We start from the raw sequence: 16281 nt of genomic DNA, 5'->3' as shown, positions 1-16281 counted from the left end.
AATGGATCCACTGCTTTTTATTATCACTCTCTTCCTTTTGTGATTTGATCTTTCTCGGTTAGGTTGTTAAGGATTCTTTTTATCAAGTTGTCTGGTTTGTATATTGGGTGGGTTGTTACTGGATGGGATGTAGGTTTCCTTGTCCTCCAATCATTATTTGGCTTTTTTATGCATTGTGATCTGTCCATAATAAATGTATCTTTTGGGATGATGATGATGTTTTGATCCTTCTTTAGGTTTTTAGGAACGCAGCCGCGCGAGCGATCGTGGGTGCACCTCGGTACACCCACGTTACACCTATCCTCCACGAACTGCACTGGTTACCGATCAGTCTCCGGATACGCTTCAAGGTGCTAGTCGTAACTTATAAAGCCCTTCATGGTATTGGATCTGGGTACTTGAGAGACCGCCTGCTGCCAATTACCTCCCACAGACCCATTAGATCTCACAGGGTTGGCCTCCTCCGGGTGCCATCTACCAGCCAATGCCACCTGGCTATTACCTGGGGGAGGGCCTTCTCTGTGGCAGCTCCGGCCCTCTGGAATGAACTCCCCGCAGGGATTCGGACCCTCACCTCTCTCCAAGCCTTCCGAAAAGCCGTCAAAACCTGGCTTTGCCGGCAGGCCTGGGGGTGATGAGTTCCCTCCCCTCTCAACATGTATGGTTGTGCGACTGTTGTTTACTTTTATTGTTTGTATTTTGTTTTTTATGTTCTCCTTTTTCCCCCTTGAATTGTTCGCCGCCCTGAGTCCTCCCGGAGAAGGGCGGCATACAAATAATAAAATTCTATTCTAATTCTATTCTATTCTTTTTGAGAGCTGTTTTGTTCTCTGCTATGAGTTGGTTCTGATTTTGTGTTCTTCTGCTATGAGGAGTGATGCCTACCTCATGTTTCCTTGGGTCTCTGTGTCAAGTTTTAAATGCTGCTTCTAAGGCTGCTAAGAATTCTAGCTGATTAGCATCATCTATGTTATAATTGAGGCCTTTCTATAGGATATTCTATTCTGCAGTGGATAATGGGTGGCTGAACAACTGACAACTTGCTGACAACCCATTCCGGTTCAGACAGCCTTCTAGGGTTTAGCTTCTCAGTATTCCCAGATACCATATTTTACATAGCAAAGTACAGTCAGAGTCTTCAGTTCTTACAAAGCCCAGTGACGCAGATGACATTGATTTTGAAAAGGATAACCAGGGCTCAGAAGTCAGCTATCTTAGATACAAGTTTAATTGAATGCACTTTGGATGGATCAAATATGTTGATGCACAGATTAAATTATTTCGAATCCCAAAATTTAAGTGCTTACAGAATTGCCTCCCCTGATCATGGCTTTCAGATTCATCTGCTTCTGAAAAAAGGCACTGAAAATGCAGAAAAACAAGCTATTTATCAGCTTAATGCGATGCACTGTTAGGAATCACAGGGTATTTAACTCTGCATAACAGCAGATTATTAATGCATACTTGTAATTGGCAGAATTAACCTCTCATTCTTTCCACATTAAGAATTTCAGAAAGAAAGGAAGTGTGAATCTTATCTTCATGCCCTAGTTCCATTTCTGTCCCTTCTGAAGTGCTTATAACATTATTAGGCTCTGCCACTATGTAACTTGGTGCCTGACCCTCGTCTGCACAAATCTTGAGCAAAAGCCTTTTCTGAAAGTCTTTCCTTTATCCCAACCATCAGCCTTTTCACCAAAGCCATATGACATCCCATTGTCTCATGCCATTACACTACTTTCACTTTTCTATATCATTCGCCTCCTATCCAAAAGTGAGTTGAAATCTCTCTGTGCAAGGGTTTCATCACTTCTACATTTTGTATCATATTTATAGTGGCAGCATTGTTTGACACTAAATGAATCACAGCAGTGGGCAAGATTTCTCTTTCTCATTAAAAATATGGTTTGACTAATGTATGTAATGAACAGAAAGGGCAAATTAATAGTTATAATTATTCACCAGTTTTCTTAGATGTATTATCTTCCCTCTCCTAAACATTCTTATTCAAAACTTTATTTCCAAACTCTCTGGAAATTGTTTCAAGAAAACAACTGTGTTTTATTTAATGATAATACAATTTCTGTATGCCAAAATTAAAAATCCTCCCAAAGCATGGAACAGCGCACAAACGGAACAGTGAATGACAAAGGCAAGGCTTACTTCAATATTTGATTTCACAATATAATTATGGCATGAATAGGAGTAAACACGGAAATACAAAGATACCCAAACCATCTGTAATCCTAGCCACATTTAAAACGAAGACACAGTGAACATGGAATTGGCTATTTCTGTTCTGAAAGCTAGCACAAATTGAAATGTCCAATCATTAATCACACACAGTATGCACAGCTTTGATAATCACATTTTTGGGTACAAGTCCAAATTTATTGCTATGAGTCATTCCAAGCAAGTTATTCATGCATATATTTCCATACACACTGTTTGAATGCAAAACACATACCCACCTTTTAGTAGAAAGCTTTCAAATCTGGTTAACCCCACTCTATAGAAACTGCAGTGCTAAAATCTTAAGCTCTCCAAGGACTACCAACCAAGTGAAAACAAACCTTGCAAGAAAAATGAACACAAGATCCTAGTGATGATGACTTAAACTAGGGCGCTGTATAAATATTTTAAAAATGAAATGCAGATACCAAAAGCAAAAAGTGTTGTGAATCACTGCTGAGCCACAAATCTATGGCTTAAGGATGAGCTGCGAATGGAAGGTCTGACATGAGGCAGTCTGATTGGGTTTTATATTCCAAATTATCAACACCTGAACTTTTGTGTCAGTAAAAATATCGGTGACTTGTTTTCTTGTAAAGCCAGAGACCAGAATTAAGTCTGCAAATACCCAGTTCATTAATTAAAATTAAAACCATTTCTAGTCTCTTCTCCTTTTTCTCCAGAGTATCTACTCAGATTCATTGAGAAGCCCACAAGTTAGATGTGAGGGGGCAAATGAATATGTAGTCTTCAGCAGGCTCACTACAAAGTTGTTCTTCACAGTTAAGGCTGCTTGTAACTAGAATGTCTGATTGGTGCCAGGTTAAATAGAACAAGAAAAATAAAGAAAGTAAATAGGTTTACAGGTAAGGTTTCCATATCTGGGCTGCAAAAACAGCAGTCAGACACTAGAAGGCAATAAAGAATACAAAAAGTGCTGATCTGAATATTTCTACCCCAGATATGGTGGCCCTGTCTATCTCGAGACGGGAGCCTAAGGTTCAGTTGTGTACAGCCAGTTGTGGAGTTGTGACATCTTCCATGATAAAGATGGTTTCTATGGGAAGAATTATAAAGCTGATTTGCTTGTATGGGGAAATTAAGCACATGTGATGGTAAGGATGAACCAACCTCAAGGCCACAATTCCTTTCAAAAGATCAGGTGACGACATTGAAATATAAATTGCACCAGGGAGACATTAAGTTTTATTATCCATGCCAAGTCATCTTTAGCGTTACAACATGGCAGGATAAAGCCACTGCTCCACCTACAGGACTGAGTCACAAGCATATTATACCATATTCCTTTTTAGGGAACTATGACCAATTCAATGCAAATGACAGGTGGCTACCTTCCTCCTACAAAGCTGTATGCAAACCTGATTTTGAACAGAGATTGCAAATTTCAGGAGAAACAGCTCTGCCTTTTCTAAACTGTTTACACAATTTGCTCTTTTTTTTCAAGAATAAATAACAGGGAACACTGCATTAAGATTCCACTCTTTTAAGATTCCATTGAAATAAAGATTCAATCAAACTAAATATTAAGATTCCAGTGAAATATGGGGATCTGATCCAACATCTTAGAGCAGTACAACAAACAGAAGAAATTCCCACTGGATTTGACAGTTCCTCCGTAGGCCTTACTCTCAGAGACACAAGACAAGGTAGTACAGAAATAATTTCAATAGGTTTGAATTCCCTATCCTGGCATCTCTGTAATAGAAGACTACATACAGACTACTGAATGAATTCATAAAGGTGTAACTTGGGGGGGGGGGGGACCAAGACATCAGAGGGAACCAACAAGCCTTATTCCAGGGCTTCTGTCTCACAAGCCATTAATTCAGGATCCAATCTGGGTCAGTCATCTAGGATCGACCCAGATCGGATCCTGCCTGGCGACATTATCCCGGTATATTTGCCTTCATTCGCGAAGCCATTAATTCCCTTTGGAGATTCACACTTTCCTTTAGTCTGGGGAATTTTTTTTTAATTCCCGATGATGACATCCGAAGCATCGCAGTTCGAGTTAACAATAAAGTTGCAAACCACGAACCTTCATCACAGTCCATCACCCATCGTCACCATCACCATTCAAAGGAGGGCCAGTTCTCTTCCCATCCTCGAATATATATATATATATATATATATATATATATATTAATATATATTCACTAATATATATTCACACACACATATATAACATATATAACACAACAAGGCGCCGCTGCATTCTCCCTGCTGAATGACTGGCGCGCCAGCAGCTCGGAGCGCACCTGGTGTTTACAAGTATCTGCGCCCTCCGCCTTCTGCATAACATCCGGATACGGTCCCGGACGAACCGGTCTCCGGAAAGGGAAGGGAGAGAGAGGGCTTGCAATCCCCAGGTGCGCTTCTTCCCGGGCCACCGGCTCGGTAAAGGGGAGAAGGGAGCGGGATTAGGGTGGACGCACCTGCTTCGGCAGCAGAAGAAGCTTCGCTCCGCTGGTGGACGGCGGCGGCGGCGGCGGAGGTTGCCGACTCCGCCATCTCGCCTCGGAAAACTCTCGGCTGCCCCGCCCCAACAGCGCCTCTCTGCCCCACCCCCGGAGGATGGAAGGGAGGGAAGGACGGAACGTGGCCCGGGCAGGTGAGACGGAGAAAGCGCGCGCGCGCTCTCTCGCTTGCTGGCGTCACAGCAGGCTGCCTTTGCCCGGCTGAGGGAGATCAAAGTAAGGATTGGTTCCCGGGGTTTGTATGCCCTGCGAAGCGCCCTCTGGCGGGCAAAGTCAAGGGTGACAGAAAAGCTTCGGCTGGTGTCCCTTTTGGGGATGGCTAAACCGCACGGTCAGATTTTCACGCGCCGAATGACAAACGGACGAGCTGTTTTTTAATCTGGACTATTTGTTAGTTTGGGGTTCAGTACGCCGTGCAACCCGGGAAAAGGCACCGGGTAAGTATTTTGTGCTTCCAGGCAATGTCGGTTTCCTGACTGTTGCCGACTTAGCGTCGAGATGCATTAAAAAGGTGGAGGAGCGTCGAGGGCAGAATGTTTCCTTTTATGCAACTGCTTGAGGATTTGCTGTTAAAAACAAAAGAATTTCTTAATCTGAAACCGAACACGATAAGTGTGCTTAATTTTAAAAAAGGAGCAAACGCCCCTTAATCTCTGTGAAACGTTTTTCTGACAAATGTCGATTTCTTATATGTTTTCCGGCTGCTTTCCTCGAGTCTGCGGCTTCACTAATACCATTCCATTCCATTCCTTCCTTCATTGATTTATTTTATTTAGTGTCCCGCGATGGCATCGTAAGTCATTGCTGTTTTTTTAATACATACATACATACATACATATATTGTGTACATACATATACATATACATACATGCATACATATATGCATATATTGTATTCAAGTCTTCAAAGAAGCTCGAGCAAAGAACCGCGTGCAAAATTGAATGTCTCAGCCAAGAGCAGCTGCTAATTAAACTGGAAATCCGTTGGCCGAAATCTACAAAAAATACTCAATAGACACAATGAGCAGTGAACTTTTGAATGAATTGGTGTCAAAGTTAAGGGAGGCGAGCGCATGCTGATAATGGTAAACGTCTATTCCATAGGGAGTTTGTTAATCAACTACAGCTTCCAACCGAAGGAAGGCATCATAAATGATATTGAAACAGCGTCGAAGAGATAAAGGCACCATATTTTCACCAGGAAGTGTACTTCGATTGGGATTCATTTTAAATAAGACTTCCTGTTCTTTCAATCCTACTCAGAATAAAAATGATCAAAGTTTTAAATTTTTCATTGTTATCAGTTTAAAGGATTCTTTACTATTTAAATAGTTTCCAACATTTTTTGGCATCAAGTCATCCAAAAAATGTTGGTATGTTTCTCAGTATTTTTATTTTATGCATTTTTATTTGTGGGAGTGTTTGGGGTGCTAAACATGAATCTGCAAAACCAGGAGACTTCAAAACCTATATTTGTTTTGCTTTCTTGGGATCTGTTCTTTCCTAGCTAGACTGGACTACTTAAGACATAAAGGAGATGTATTACCTGTAAAGTAAATATAATTGAAATGCTTATGACATCTATGCTTGGATAAATAAATGACATCCCCCAGCAGCTTTCATGTAGACTAGTGAGTCTCAATCTTCCTAATGCCACGGCCCTTTAATACAGTTCCTCATGTTGTGGTGACCCCCAACCATAAAATTATTTTATGTTTTCCGTATTTTTCCCAAAATATGTGTTTTCCGATGGTCTTAGGCGACCCCTGTGAAAGGGTCATTCGACCCCCAAAAGGGTCCCGACCCACAGGTTGAGAACCGCTGATGTAGACATTAAATGGGAGCAGACAGAAAGTAGAATCCTAAGGAAAGGATAAAGTAAGAGCCAGATTTTGTCCTACCACCAATACTGGCTTTATGGATACCCTGTACCACTGTTAAGGAAACACAACTCGAAAATCTGAGGAGACTGCAGCTGTAACTGTCCAGGTGTGCAAACATATACAATTGTTAGGGCCTAGAGTTAAGTATGGCCTTGAATTTGCATATTACCTGGGTACACTCCAAAATTTTTTAATCTTTACCCAGGAAGCAGGGCAAAGATTAAAAATAAATAAATTCAATATGATATTATCACACTATATATATTTAATTGTTTTCTGTGTTAATTCATCGGCAACCTTTGTAGTTGTAGTCTTCAATCACTAACAGTTTTTGAGCATTATATACAATCCCTGCTGTGTAATTCTGTACTACAACAGCTCCAGATAGACGTTCTTTTTTCCGGTCAATATTTTATTTTCATTCATTTTACCATCATCATCTTAAATTTCCTTCATTTAAAAAAAATATAACTTGGTTTTAAAATAATCAAGACATATGCCCACATTTTGTATAATTCTTTATTTCTTAAATGTGTATCACAATGGATAGCTTTAAAACAAGCTAACAGTACTATATGTAGTTCAGGAATATGTAACTGGTACAGTTCAATAATACATAAACAACACTAAAAAAGACACAAATACACTATAGACTGGGATTTAAGTTATTAAAAATAAAACAATGTGTGACATTTAAGAAAGGATTGTTAAGTACCAAGTGGTGTAAAGGTCAGCATACTACAAGGAAAACTATCAAATATGTTCTACATTATCATTTCACTTATGGATTCCATCTCAGTTTAGGAAAACATTCATGGATCTTAGGCAAAACATGTCCTCTCAAAAGGCAATACTCATGGGTCTTTGTAATCTTTCACTTCAAGAATGCTTTGGGTTGCCTCCAAAACCTCTCATAAATGAACAGATGTCTCTTATTCCAACCAAGCTAAGGTCCCAGAAACACCATGCCTAAGACAGGCCCTGTCACATTTGATTTTGTTTTAGTAATACAGAGTTGAATACATCATTATGAAAGTCCTGTATGCAGAATATGTTTAACTGATTGTGAAGGGAGACTGAAGTATTATGTGAATACTGTAATCTAATCAACTAACTCTTGGGAATTGTAGGGGACTAAATCGATTGTCGGCAGATAAGGAAATGCATTTGATGAAATTAATTTTTGATACAGATAAAATTCTAGAAAGGCAAAATCAGAGCTTTTTTAGTTTCTCTGCATTTTCCTTTTGTCCTCTAATGTCACTAATTTTTTGAAATTTAATTTTGATATAAGAAGGAAACAAACATGGCATATTAACTCGGTGATCCTCTATGCCAGGGCTGTCAAACTCCCTGCCCGTAGGCGGGATGCGTCATGTGCTGGCCACACCCATGTTTGGTTTAGCGAAGGGGGGGAAAGTCCCGATATGTCATGTGATGCCGCCCTGACAACATGAGTTTGACACCCCTGCTCTATGCAGCGACTAATGATCATGCACATCTGGTGTAGGGGTTTCAATTAAGTACCTCAGGATTCCCTTGGTTAATATTCTCATGTTATGTGAATATGGCGAATAATCTGGATAGGACTAATTTTGTTAAATATTATGTTAGAAAAGGAGAAGATTCCTGAAAATATTTAAGATAAAATAATATTTAATGTTGGGAGACCAATTTTTCAAGAAAAATAGGAATAGTTGCAGCCAGAAAGCTGCTGAAAGTGTTCTTTAGCAACAGTAAACAAATACTGGATTAAAGTGCAATAGCATCTTTGAGGGGGGGGGGAATCCTGCAGGAAACATCCTGTTCTGTGTTGAGATGGAAGATTGCTTCTGCTCAGGGGCAAGTGTCCTTTTCTCGAAAATCAGAGATTGCCTTCCACAACGTGCATATAATCCCACCTCTGTAAAATAAAAAGTCATAGCAGTTTTTAGTCAGTATTAAGTATCACAAAACACCAACCACAGTAAAAAAAATTAATATGCATAACCAGATTAGTGAATCTTAATGTATGTTTACACAGCATATTGGACTTGCTTATTTTTAACCTTGGCTAGTGTTTTGGTGGCTGATCATGTGTGAACCCAGGTCATTTGACTGTTTATGATTCAACCTAATCTGCAGATCCAGAAAATGGGTTAATCCAGCAATTAAATTATGCAGTTACTAATTTTAGTTCCTACTAATGTACAACTGAAGTGAGGCACATGATTATGGCGGGAAAGTGGAGGGATTTTCTCAGTCAGGGCATTCTGTTTCTGGTATGCCTTAATGACTTTTCTGCACTAGGCTGCTTCAATTCACATACACTTTTATATTCTTTTTTTTAAAAATCATGTCTGCATATGGTAATAGATTTTTATATGCTGCTATCCTTATTAATATATTCTTTCATTCTATTTCAAAAAAACCTCTGTAATCCTCTCAGAAAGCTCCAATTAAGCTTGGTAGAAATATCCCCATGTCTTTTTTTCCCCTCTCACAATGTTAAAACTTGAATTTTAGCTTAAAGTCGGTGCTTTAAAAATACATTTCATTACCTTTTCAATCTTTTCTAACATTCAGTATCCAGTGCATTTAATTCTGGAAAACAGACTGCTCTATTACCATTTCAGCAATGCTGAACCTGTAATTCTCTGTATAATTAACTGAACCCAGCAGTTAATGTTTTTCATATATTAAAAAAATCAAATATACCATCTCACCAAGGGAAGCTTTGTGTAAGCTGCCTTAGGCTAAGAAATAGATTGAAGAAAACAGAAAAGATAAGGGAAGGGAGAAGGAAGTCAGAGATTGTGGTCATTTTTATTTAGTTCAAAGCAACAAATGAGAATGGATGTACTATGATGATTTGCATAAATAATTTTACAGTTGCAAAAAAAAAAAAAGCTATTGTAAATACCAATGCGAATGCTTCTTATTTATTCAATGTCCCCTAGCCCTATTAATTGTTCATCAGCATCCATAACATTTATTTCAATTATCAATGTTATGAAGTGATCTTGGCTAAACGGTATTTGTCATATTTGTTTCCAGACAATCAATTTTCAATAGGAAGGTGTGATGTCTTCTTAGAACTGATCTACTGGGGGTGGATTTGGGAACAGGAAAAAATCTACATCTTTTACTTTTTGGATTTCAGGCCTGCTAATCTGTTCTTCAAGCAAAGGCTCATTTGTAGAGCATGAAATGTAACCCAAATAAATATTTGAAGAATTTAGAAGCCAAAATGCCTGTGATTGGGCCTTCAAATCAAACCGTTACCTTATGCACAAAATAACATTTTTTTAGATTGTAAAACTAACATATGCTACATCTGGGTGTACAAGTGGACTCATCAGGGTATTTTTTCTGTTTCCACATACTGTATAGCTATATATTTGATATGTATAATGCTTTTTTCTGCATTATAATAATTGTATAGAGAAATCTGTTAGAACATATGCACAATTGATTATAAATGTAAACAATAAAATAAAGTATTTTAATTCAATATTTGAACTATTCTTTAGAGTTTTCATTAAATAATTATCTACATGAATAATATAAATTATTTTAAAAATACTTACCTGAGTCTAAGGCATTTTAAATCATCTCTGGTAACATAGCAGAGTACATCTGTCAGTGTATATTCTTCTGCTAGAAACTAAAAAAATTAGTAAAAGTTATGCTGATGGAGCTGCAAGTTATTCTTTGGTTTTTGCATTTGGTTTTTTCTAATATGTCTCATTAATTAAAATATATTCGGCTTGAAATGTGTATTGTTGTATCAAAATGTTTAATACAGTAATTCATTTTATGGCACATCACATTTTATCACTGTTGCAAAAACGAATTGATACTGAAATGAGCTGAATTCTCATGGTCAGACACTACAAAGCAATATAATCAAGAATGGTCAAATATTAAATTAATGAAACAATGCTATTTAGAAGTTCCAGGTTTATTGATGTCAGTGTAAAAGTAATACATTTAAAATGTTCTATAAAACCTTTTTTGACCACTTTTTTATTTTTTTCTAACTTTTGTTAGGAAAACGCTCTGAAAAGATTTCATTAGCTTGACTATACTAACTGAATTTTTCTCTTTGAAAGAATTCCCGTCAAAGGGATAAGCAAAAACCATGCTTCATACTTAATCAGGGCCATGTGCCTGGCACGAGAGGAAGGAGTAAAAGATGTTTGCGACCACATGATCAGAGTCGCACCTCTTTTTTTTACAAGCATTGCAATATGATTGACATGAAAAAAGTCAGGGCTTCAATCACACAACCAAGGCTATCGTCTTGATTATTATTACACCCCACACATAACGAAGGATAAAACTTTGATTTATGATCACAGCTAATTTAGCAGACGCCAGGGATACTAATTTCTAATTCTAAACAAAGAATAAATGGAAGTTTCTAATTTTTAAAACTTGTCTTGCTGACACCAGAAATCAAGCTATAATAAACTACATGGATCAGTTTATTAATATTATTATGTCCAGTAACAAGATTAAAGCTTTAAAACAGTTGTTTAATATGAGCTAGTTCTTACAGAGAATTCCCTATGCAGAATTCCATGTGAGTACTCCTTTTAGAACCTTATTAAGAGAAAGTTGTAATCTTTAGAAAACTTCTGGTCTTTATAAAACTATTTAATGTAGACAGACAGACATGCATTCATGTATGTGATTGAGTAAACCTTCATTTGGTTTTGTGGCTAATTTATATTGTATTTATTCCAAATGCAAATCAATGTATTTTATGTTTACCATAATCAGATTATACTAGTTGGTGTTTAGATGCCTCAACATTTATTTCAATTTTTTGCAATCTGTCAGATTCTTGGGTATCTCTTGTAAGACCCAAATAAGGGAGCAATATGCTGGGATCTATTTCAAAGTATTTTTAACAACTGATTTCAAGTTGGTGCAAAAATACAAATATAAAAATGTGTCTTAAATACCTTAATTAAAATAAAAATGTTAGCAATTATGGTAGTTATATTTTATTTATTTACTAGATTTTTATCTGGCCTTTATTATTTCTATAAATATTTCAGGGGTGAATGTAACTAATATCCTTTCCTCCTCCTATTTTCCCCATAACAGCAACCCTGTGAGGTAGCTTTCCTGCCTCAGGTAGACTAGATAGAGCTCATGGTCTCCCTGTTTCCAGCCTGGTGCCTTCTACATGCCATTTTTAAATATTTTAGAATATGAATTAGAATTAATCACTCCCAATATTGTAAAACATTCACTATCTTATCATAGAAGATGATGTCCTACATAACTGGAAAAAAAATAGCTTCTAACATTTGGGATGAGTGATTAATTTTATTTTGTAGAACCTGTTCACCCTTAGATAAAAGATCAAAACTTTCATGTAAAAATAGCCCTAAATCCAATCCTGAGCAGCATTATATATATTTTTTGCTTTCCATGATTTATTTTGTTTTTTCAACATTATCTTTATTCTACTAAAATTGCAAACAAAACAAGAATTAAATGTTCAGTACTACTTAGGCACTGAACAAAATAATAATAAAAAAAGATCCAAGAAACATATTTCCTACCCTGTTTATAGTTTCTTTGTCAGCACCATGAATTCTCAGCCAATTAATAAGATCTGGATCCTCAATTCCTCTGTCCTGTGTACTAAAGTGAGAAACAGACAAGCCAGGAATATCTAGAAAAATGTTGACACAAGTTAGAATAGTTATAAGATACACAATTCCAAATATAGCTATCCTTTTTCAAAAAGAATACATAAAAATTGTACATCACGCACTCCATTCTGAGGCGTTCCAGATTAGTTGAACTAGAATTATCATCACTCTCAGCAAGTATTGTTATTGTGGTGCAAATTGGTTGGGGATAATGGAAGTCATAATAAAAACACATTTGGAAAACACCACATGATAAAAGAGTGATAGCCTTATAATTAGCTTTGTACACAGAAGTGATGCATGAGGTAAGAATTATGAATTTCAGTACTGGGTTGGGTTGGTTTTAACAATGATTCTAACTATAATTAACCTTAATTAGCCAAATAAATGTTTTCAAGAGAAGGAATATCTTCTGAAAGCAGCATGTTATAGCAGTTTAAATAAATCTTTAATCTGTACAAATACAGTGAATATTTCAGTCATAGGTTTTGCGGATTACATACAAATCTCTACTTAATTCAATTACATTACTTGGCTTTCTTTTGGAATTATCTCATAACACTGTAAAAACTACATGCTAAATCAGACCAAAATCAAAAAGATCCAGAATTTCATTTGTATCAGTAGCCATTCAACAGCTGAGATAAAAATAAAAATCCAGGGAAAGATTTTTGGTGATTAGTCTTTTGTTAATACCAGAGGTTGTGTCAAACCTTGGCAACTTTAAGACTTGTGGACTTCAACTCCCAGCATGACTGGGTGAGGAATTCACAGGTCTTAAAGTTGCCAAAGTTGGATACCCCTGGGCTACAGTATATAATTATTTATTAATAACTGCTTTCCTATCAGGCATTGTGACTGGCTAAAACAAACCAGCAAAACCCCAGTAAACATTTAAAGGCTCGTTTTTTTAAAAAAAAAAGTTCTGAAAAGACTCTTTTAGTTTAAGGAAATGGTCTTGACTCTTTTTGAAAGCAGAAATTGGGAGGAGGTCAAGCCCTAATCACTACTGAAAAACTGAACAGCACTTAATTGTATCCAGTGAAATTTTTACTTGTCTTTATAATTTTTTAAAAAAACCTCTTAATTTTAATTTTTCTTGAGAGGAGTAGGAAACACATTCACCCAGCTACTTTCCTTCCTAGCCTAAGACCAACAGGAAATGATGCTGCCCTCAATCTTACTGACATCCCAAAATATCTTTCCTGGATACTTGGAAAAGTCTGTTCTGCTGTTGTCTAAACAACTTTAACGCACAACGTTCTCTGAGCCTCGGTTGACATTCCAGTCTTATCAAGCATGATTCACTATGGGAGATACCTCTTCCAATTGACAAAAAGAGAGTCTGGTTACTCCATAGATGCATTAACACTTTTCACTGTGGACCGGCTGGATTTTTTCCCCATTGAAACTATGGGATGACTGATTGAGTTATTGACCACTAAGTGGGGGAAACCCTAAAACGTTTTTTGGCATCACTTGGCTAACGGTTGTCAAGTGGGCAAATAAAATCTGAAACTTGAGAAAGCTGGTTTACCTGTGAGGATTGATGAGGTCTTATAAACTACCCTAAAACATTACATAAGGAAGGGAAGTAAGGAGGCAGGGCTCCTTGGAGTAGTAGTCAATGAGAAACCAAATAAAAGAGACAAGTCCTTTCCTTTATTCTTATAATTGAATGTATTAGAATGCATTGAAGAGCCGTGATGGCTCAGTGATTAGAATGCAGTACTGCAGGCTACTTCTGTTGACTGCTAGCTACCAGCTGTTTGGCAGTTCGAATCTTGCCGGATCAAGGTTGTCTCAGCCTTCCATCCTTCTGAGGTTGGTAAAATAAGGACCCAGATTGTTGGGGGCAATATGCTGATTCTTTTAGAGCGGGATATAAAGCACTGTGAAGTGATATATAAGTGCTATCGCTATTGCTATTAGGATAGGTTCTGGTTAGTCAATTTCAGGGCTTTGCAATCTTTACATTGAGACCTATTTAAAAACAAAAGCCAGATAGTGGTCTCTCCTTACAGCCAAAAAGGAGCAAGGAGTACGAGAGCAAATCAGAGGCTTGGTGGAAGGGGTAGTCCCACAGAAAACCTGCAGAACCAACTGGAGTTGTAAGTTGTCATTTCAGGTTACCCCCATCATGTACATTAACGTGCAGTATTTTGCCTCTGGAGGTGAGAGAGGAAGAGGGAAAATACCATTTACAGAGCAAGTTGGAAGTAGATGAAGAGCTGCGGATGGTGGCATGCAGAAATGCCATCTAGAAATGGGCAGTGGACAATCATTACACAGGGGTGAAGAGTTTATGTGATTTTGTCCAAAGTCTCCTTGTGAATGCATACATGCAAGATAGCAAAATTAACTGGGGGTTCATTCATCCCTTTTAACCAGAAAGAACAAAAATCTGAAAAAGAAGCCAGAGACAATTTCTCTTAGCTAGTCGTATCTCTTTTCACGTTCTAAACAAGTATGTCATATTTTTATTTCAATTGATTAACTGTCTAAAAGGGATGCTTAGCTGGTGAAAAAGTCATCCTGATGGGAACAAAAGCAGCACACTGAAAGTAGTACACTGGAAGGGTTGACTATATTGGTTTCAAAAGTGCTGTGAAGAGCAATTACTTTTGAGGAGTTCAAATAAGCACCTAATGGTTGAGTCTTAAGCTTTAGATGTTTGATCTCCTTTTCTTTTTCTTCTATAGCATGGTGCAGGAGGGCTTGAAATTCTCTTTCCTTCTGCACTAGCTCTTCTAGTAATCTGTTAGAAATGAAAAGGAAATGAGGAGTTAAGCATCATCATGTATTTGTTAAGAACTAATTATATTTTTGAAAAGTAGAGCTGTTTCAGTATTGCATTAGCAATGGTGAAACACCCTCCCAATATCTTTAGGCAACTTCTACTGTAAGAGGAAACTTTTACTGCCTACCAGGAACATGTTATCTGGACCACAAACACAGAAGGCCCTATTGTGCTTATGTGTGACTAATATCCCCTTAAGTAAATACATCTATTTATTTTATTACATCATTTCTCTCTGCCTATTGCATAAGTATTGCTAGGCAGAACATAGCAACTTTATGAAGAAAATGCCCTCATTAAAAATTTAATCAGAGAAAATATTCAAAAAACCCAAGCTGTGATGTACTAATCTTAGCTAATCTGCAAGATAAACCACAAGCTTCAGCCTAAGCATGAATCTTTAACAGAGTTTCCAGTGTTTGTAAGGAAAGAAAAAGCTAAAACCTAGGAGCTGTAATGATTCCAGGAAAACTCCATCTTTAGTTATGAACAGAGTTGTGTTTCTCCATAAAAGACCTAGTGTAGAAGTAGTTGATTCTCCCAGATTCTGATATCCTGCTGGAATAATAACAATAGATGGAAATTGTGGTCATACGGGTCTCTACTTAGTTGTCAAGAGAAACTTCACTCAATCTTGGGACTTTTTAAAAATAGAATATGGGCTCTTAGTTTGAGTGAAGTATTGAAAGTTTTTGGAAGTGGTAATATCACTCTTACTCAGACCATCATGCTAATTGGACCTACCTACCATACAGAGGTGGTATTCAGCAAGTTTTGACTAGCTCTGGAGAATTGATAGTGAAAATTTTGAGTAGTTTGGTAAATACCACCTCTGACTTGCCCCGCTCCCATCTATTCTCACGAGTCCCCGCTGATCGGGAGGAAATGGGGATTTTACAGTATCCTTCCCCTGCTATGCCTACCAAGCCATGCCCACAGAACTGGTAGTAAAAAAAAAATTGAATCCCACCACTGTTGATATACCAGTACTGCTTCAGGGACAATTCAAGGTGTTGGTTATGAATGACAAATTCTTTTATGGCTTGGGGCCTGGCTATTTGTAGCAAAAAGTTACTCTTGGTGAAATCTGATCACTCCAGTGCAGTGGTGGGATTCAAATAATCTACCAACCAGTTCTGTGCCCTAATGTCCAGCTGGGTAGGCAGGGGTCGGTGTTCATGTGATCATGTGGGCAGGGCCGAGTCAATGTCATTC

At 37.6% G+C, this 16281-nt stretch overlaps 2 protein-coding genes and 1 non-coding gene across 4 annotated transcripts in view; 1 reads left to right on the top strand and 2 right to left on the bottom strand.

The window, feature by feature from the left end:
• The window catches only part of MAP7 (microtubule associated protein 7), a 130570-nt gene extending 125737 nt beyond the window's left edge, over positions 1 to 4833 (bottom strand). Inside the window, exon 1 of one of the 2 annotated variants that reach the window (XM_087718395.1) lies at positions 4689 to 4833. In XM_087718395.1, coding sequence (XP_087574521.1) covers positions 4689 to 4764 — 76 coding nt within the window. In that variant the 5' untranslated portion in view covers positions 4765 to 4833. Of the gene's footprint in view, positions 1 to 4291; positions 4323 to 4688 lie in introns of those variants that run through there. The other variant, XM_087718396.1, reaches the window with a different exon arrangement.
• Positions 4834 to 7117: 2284 nt separating this feature from the next.
• MAP3K5 (mitogen-activated protein kinase kinase kinase 5) overlaps positions 7118 to 16281 on the bottom strand; it is a 133578-nt gene continuing 124414 nt past the window's right edge. Inside the window, exons 27-30 of the mRNA XM_014072682.2 lie at positions 14912 to 15024; positions 12174 to 12286; positions 10182 to 10258; positions 7118 to 8515 (exon numbers count right to left, since the gene is read on the bottom strand). Coding sequence (XP_013928157.2) covers positions 8449 to 8515; positions 10182 to 10258; positions 12174 to 12286; positions 14912 to 15024 — 370 coding nt within the window. The 3' untranslated portion in view covers positions 7118 to 8448. The remainder of the gene's footprint in view (positions 8516 to 10181; positions 10259 to 12173; positions 12287 to 14911; positions 15025 to 16281) is intronic.
• LOC148045074 (small nucleolar RNA SNORD36) lies at positions 7774 to 7853 on the top strand. Its single transcript, XR_015697199.1, has one exon. It is a non-coding gene; the product is annotated as a small nucleolar RNA SNORD36 (small nucleolar RNA).

This window comes from Thamnophis sirtalis, unplaced genomic scaffold (genome assembly GCF_051295495.1).
Source record: "Thamnophis sirtalis isolate CommonGarterSnake01/CBP01778 unplaced genomic scaffold, rThaSir2_p1.2 scaffold_6, whole genome shotgun sequence".
Lineage (NCBI taxonomy): Eukaryota > Metazoa > Chordata > Lepidosauria > Squamata > Natricidae > Thamnophis > Thamnophis sirtalis.
The sequence above is the reverse complement of the archived record's forward strand: the minus strand, read 5'-3'. Positions and strand labels throughout refer to the sequence as shown.